Genomic DNA, 5,478 nt, shown 5'->3' with positions numbered 1-5,478 from the left:
TGAAGCAACGTCCTCCACAACTAGACTGAAGAACAAAAAGACAGCAACTTGTCTGTTCCCCTTCCCCCAATTCCCCAGTGCTGTTCCCCTCCCCCAATTCCCCAATTAAAAAAAAAAAGAAAACCATCCAGTGGCTCATGCATAGTAAAAACCAGAAGCAAACACTCCAACGGTTTCCCTCTGGAAAGTGGGATGAGAAGGGTCAGGGGAGGCAGTATAGGAAATGCTTCTTATTTACACATCTCACTTTTATACATTTCTCTTCCAAATGAGCATATTACATCAGAACAGCTGCCTTCAGGAGGCAGGTAGGAATGTTATGGAAAGATGGGCATGTGGGGACTACACTTCTCTGAGTGGGTCACTTTGTACGGTTATGACTTTTGGAACAAGCTAGTGTTTCGCACACAAAATAAATCAACAATGAGTAAATAAAACCAACAAAGGAGGAGGAAACCACACTATTGAGGCACAAGGGGGAAATTAATCCAAGTAACTTTTGTACACAGTATTTGGAGCACAGGCTCACGGGAGGAAGATCTCCAAACAAAAACTAACCTTTTGTGGAGGGGGATGTGTTAGCAATTCTGAATGTACATCCTGCATATTCTAGGACTGAGCAAATAAGGAAACACATCGTGGCTAATGGGAGCCAGTTTTCTGCTGTTTCAGTATAGAAAGGGAGGAGGACAGAAATAACCCTGTGGTACTGGGTGAGATTGCTGGTATCAGTGTGACCTCAGGATTTTTTATACAGCTAGCAATGCAAACATACACCTATTTCCTAGATCTGTCCACTGAGAGGGTAGAAGCAATGACACTCCAAGAATAAAGAGCACTCCTAGATCTTGGTTTCTAAATATTTTTCTCTGAGAAAAGGAACCAGGGCTCCATGGAGAAATGGTTGACTCCAGGACTTAGGCAGGAAAAGCAGAAGGTGAGCCTGGACAATTCTGGTGTGCAAAGAAGTCAGGAAGCCCACGAAGAATGATGGGGACACATCAAAAGGACACAGGAACCAATCTGAAGGAGTTCCTACTGGCCCAAACTGGAACAATTTGAGCATAAACAATGACAGTGAAGGGTTAATCTAAGTAAATCCACTAAATAAGAATCCGGGAATCAGCACCAGGAGCTGGCAAACTACAGCCCATGGGCCAAATAGAAAAGAAGAGAAAGCTTTTCCTTCCTACAGAAAGCCAACTACAAAACAGAAGGAATGATAGGGAAAATCACCATTTCATAACCATTGATGCAAAAACTGATACAGGCACAGATAATAGATGCTGAAACCAGTGGGTAAAAGTACAAGGAGACCTCTTTCCCTTTTTGGACGCCCTGGTCTTTTGACCGCTTCTTCCTTTTTGAGCTTCGCCTTTGCATGTGGCCAGCTCCAAACTCTTTGAAATGTAATTTCTCTCCTAATAATGGGCCCTTGAGCCATTCTCTACTGTTTGGGCCTACTTCTACTTCTTTGAAATGTACTATCCTTTCAAATAAAATTAAAAAATTTTTTAAAAATAAAAAAATAAAAAATAAATAAAAGTATGAGGAGTTACAATACGTGTACACAGTCTCAAATATCTCCCCACAAGGAACTTAATAATTACAAAAGGAAAAGCAGTAACTTTTCAGCGGACATGCCTTGGCTGACACCAAGGGATCAAGGTCAGTATCACCAGTGATGGAACAAATCTACGCCATGTACTCTCAATGTGATGCACCAAGAAGTACACAGCATCTCTTCAGGGTCTTCCTGAGAAAACACGTAACCTGAATCTAATCACAAGGAAACATGAGTCACACCCAAACTGAAGGCCACTATAGGAAATCCCTGGCTCTTCAGAAACGCCACGGTGGACCGGCCGAGTGGCTCTGTTGGTTAAGAGCTGGCCTGGGAGCACCAGCTCTGAGCAGCAAGGCCGCAGTTCCGATCCCCAATTAAGGGACAGTGACGCTGTGCCCTTTACAGCTAAGATGATGAACAACAGCTCAACCTGGAGCTGGGCTGCTGTGAAGCAGGGCTGCAGCGGGCTGCCGTGAGCTACATGAGTGGCAGCCAACAAGAGCTGCCGTGAGCCGCCGACCAATGATCGGCAACCAATTGCCTCACCCAGGAAGAGCGCAATAATCAAACCAACATGGGCCAGTGAAGCGATGTTCTCCACAACTAGGCTGAAGAACAAAACAGCAATTTGTCTACCTGTCTGTTCTTCCCCGATTCCCCAACGCTGTTCCCCTTCAATTCCCCAATAAAATCTTAAAAAAAAAAAAAAAAAAAAAAATGCCAAGGTCATAAAAGGCAAAGAAAAAGTGAGGAGCTGTTCCTTCACTGTGAAGGACACTGAGGGACAACTGGCAAAATCTTAATAAGGGCTGTGGATTAGATCATTGTATTGCGTCCATATTTATTTCCAGTTTTTGATCATTGTACCGTTATGGAAAAGAACGACCTTGTTTTTAGGAAATATACACTGAAACACACAAAAGTAAAGGGCCATCATGTTTACATAACTCTAAAATGGTTTAGGAAAAAATGATATATGAAAACGGAATGTGAGTGAAGAGTATGCAGGAATTCTCTGTACTGTTCTTACACCTGTCTTATGAGTCTAAAATTATGTTAAAGTAAAAACTGAAAAATAAATAACATGGCACATGAACAGAAAAAGATCTGGAAGAAAACACCCAATACTAGTAATCCTCTGGGCAGTGGGATCGAAGAGGGGGTGGGATGGTGGCAGGGGACATACATGGATTCTTACCATCTTCATACAGCTTTTGTAGTTTAAAAAGGAAAAAAATAAAAAATAAAGGATGAAACAGACCTAAGATCCAGGGAGGGTTGGTATTTCCACGTAAAGAAACCCCTGGTTCCTCACCTCACCATCGGGTCCGATTGCAGGCGTTTGTCCTTCTGCGTTTTCTGCCTTCTGGAAGAAGTAAAGAGAAACAGTCACTCCCTAACGGGGGAGGCTGAGGGAGGCAACACATGCTCCAGTCCCACCAAGAGGCAGGCACGCAGCCAGGCCCCAGCGCACCTTCTTTTTCTTCTTCTTCTTTTTCTCCTTGGCGACCTGGGCAGCCTTGTGCTGCCGCACCAGCTCCGTGAGGTTAGCCACGTACTCGTCTGTCTGCTGCAAGAGGTAGGCCAAGCGCTTGTCCTTCTTCTGGTCGATGAGCTTGCGGTACCCTTCCTCATCTTCCGCCTGCAAAAGTGTGTGGTTATGGCGCTTGCTTGAGAGACACACTCATCCATTAGCACCCAAGGCCAGCGAACCAGAGTGAGAAGTCCACTGCGGGTTGTTAACCAGCAACCAGACCCGCATTTTGGGAGCACTTAGTCACACCTGGCACTGTGCTTGTATGTACCACGTATGTGCCTTTCACATACCTGTCACCTCTCCCTTCAGTATTTCCCCAACTCCTGCCCAGTGCTAGGCCCTGGCGGACCTGCTGGACAAACATAGTCCTGCCCAGAGCTGTTTAAAAAGGACAACAGCAAGTTCTGTCCCCTCTGCCCACAAACACGCCCAAATCCAAACCCTTCTCTCCACCTGGTCCAAGCCACATCTCTCCCAGAGCCCCGGGGCAAACCTCTCCCAGCTTTTGGAGAATAAAGATCACATCACCCTCTAGCTTACAGCCTCCCATGGCTCTCCTTCATGCTCAGAATTAAATCCTCCCATGACTCTCCTTCATGCTCAGAATTAAATCCAAAACCCTCTCCAAGACCTGCATGGCCCCATGTGACCTGCCATTGGGACTGACTTCACTCCTCCCCAGCACCATGCCATTCCAGGGGCCACTTGCTGTGCTTTGCACTTCACTTTTTCCCACCTTGGGTCCTTGACATTGGTTTCTCTATCGCTAGGACGCACTTCCTCCACATTTCCGCATTTGTGGGTCATGCCCACCCTTCCTGTACCACGCTGTCAATCCCATCCTCATCCTGCTTCATTCCCTTCAGTGCACTTTCCACCACCCCAAACTATTTGTTGGTTTCCCTTGGGGATCTCTCTCCCTAGGGCTAGCATCAGTCCCATGAAGGCAGGGTCTGTGTCCTGTCCTTACTAGTGTGACTCTTATACACACAGCAATGCCTGTCAATATCTGCCCAAAGAGAATCATCCAGGAATAAATGGTCAGACACAATGGGTGGGGTGTGGGGTTTGGGTCACACCGTCAGTGGCTCACAGCCAAGAAGGACTGCCACCTCCATTTTCTGGAGAACTCAGCAGCCGGCTAACTGATTGAAGACATACAGTCACTCTGACAGTTGGTGTGACTGGGCAAAAGTCTGAGGCCAGTTCTTTCAGAAGAAACCCAAGCTCTTTCTTTCTCTCTGTCCCACCTCTAACTCTGAGCAGTAAAATGACAGCGTTAACACAGGGCAATGGATCTCTTGTCCCTGCGACACCCAGAACACACACAAAGGGACACAAAGTCACAAATGCAGAAACTTACCATGAGTCTCCGCATCCTCTCTTTCTCGATTCTTTCGTTTTCCTTCTTCTGTTCCCGCTCTGTGTTGGCGTGGTACGTGGCCACTGCCTTCGTGAGTTTCTGAATTTTGCCAGTGACCGACCTGTGATATTCTTTGAAATCCTTGGCATGCTGAAGAATGCTGTTGAGGTATTCCTGCAGCGACAAACACAAGACAAGACTACTCGACAGGAGTCACTGTCACACTTCCCCAAGAGAGACAAAACTTTAAAGGCAGCTAGTTTATGCATCTTTCTTTTTTTTTTTAAGCTGAGCCATCCTGCCACCTGTTGGCAGCTCAGCGGCAGCTCAGCTCGGGCTGGGAATCAAACCGCTGTTGCTCAGAGCTCACACTCTTGATCGAGCTCTTAACCAACTGAGCCATTCAGCCAGTCCTTAAAGGCAGCTAGTTTAAAACCAAGAGGACATAACCAGAATAGTACTGACAGTTTGCCTCTGTGGTTCTGCATTCTCTGTGTGAGGATAAAACTTAGTGTGGGCAACAGTGGTGAGAAGGGCCCTCCTTTGTACACAACAGACAGGCAATGAGCCTTGCTGAGACAAGCTGGCATGAACAATAACCGCTTCAAAATGCCCCCTGCCCGCCAAGTTATTCCACTGCCAAGAATTTTAAGGAAATAGCAGAGACTGGCTGAAAAATTCAAGTACGAGAATGCCTATCCCAGTGTTATTTTTATTTTATTTTTTTTAACTGAGCTATCCTGTCATCTGTTGGCAGCTCAGCTTGGACTGGGACTCGAACTGTTGTTGCTCAGAGCTCGCACTCGTGAGCGAGCTCTTAACCAAGTGAGCCACTCGGCCAGCCCCCAGTGTTATTTTTAACACTAGAAAGTTGAGAATAGTCTAGATGTCCCCAAACAGGGAAACAGTTACATAAACAACTGGATGCTGGACACACAGAGATGGAATACAATGCAGACGTTAAAAATCATGCTTCGGGGCTGGCCGAGTGGCTCAGTTGGTTAAGAGCTC

General features: G+C 46.2%; 1 protein-coding gene across 5 annotated transcripts in view; it reads right to left on the bottom strand.

The window, feature by feature from the left end:
• SMARCA4 (SWI/SNF related BAF chromatin remodeling complex subunit ATPase 4) overlaps positions 1-5,478 on the bottom strand; it is a 90,371-nt gene that overhangs the window by 60,047 nt on the left and 24,846 nt on the right. For all 5 annotated transcript variants that reach the window (XM_019659297.1, XM_019659295.1, XM_019659296.1 and 2 more), the window contains exons 9-11: positions 4,468-4,641; positions 3,042-3,209; positions 2,883-2,933 (exon numbers count right to left, since the gene is read on the bottom strand). In XM_019659297.1, coding sequence (XP_019514842.1) covers positions 2,883-2,933; positions 3,042-3,209; positions 4,468-4,641 — 393 coding nt within the window. The remainder of the gene's footprint in view (positions 1-2,882; positions 2,934-3,041; positions 3,210-4,467; positions 4,642-5,478) is intronic.

This window comes from Hipposideros armiger, unplaced genomic scaffold, assembly GCF_001890085.2.
Source record: "Hipposideros armiger isolate ML-2016 unplaced genomic scaffold, ASM189008v1 scaffold_298, whole genome shotgun sequence".
Taxonomy (NCBI): Eukaryota; Metazoa; Chordata; class Mammalia; order Chiroptera; family Hipposideridae; genus Hipposideros; species Hipposideros armiger.
Note: the sequence above shows the minus strand (reverse complement) of the source record. Positions and strands in the feature narration are given on the sequence as shown.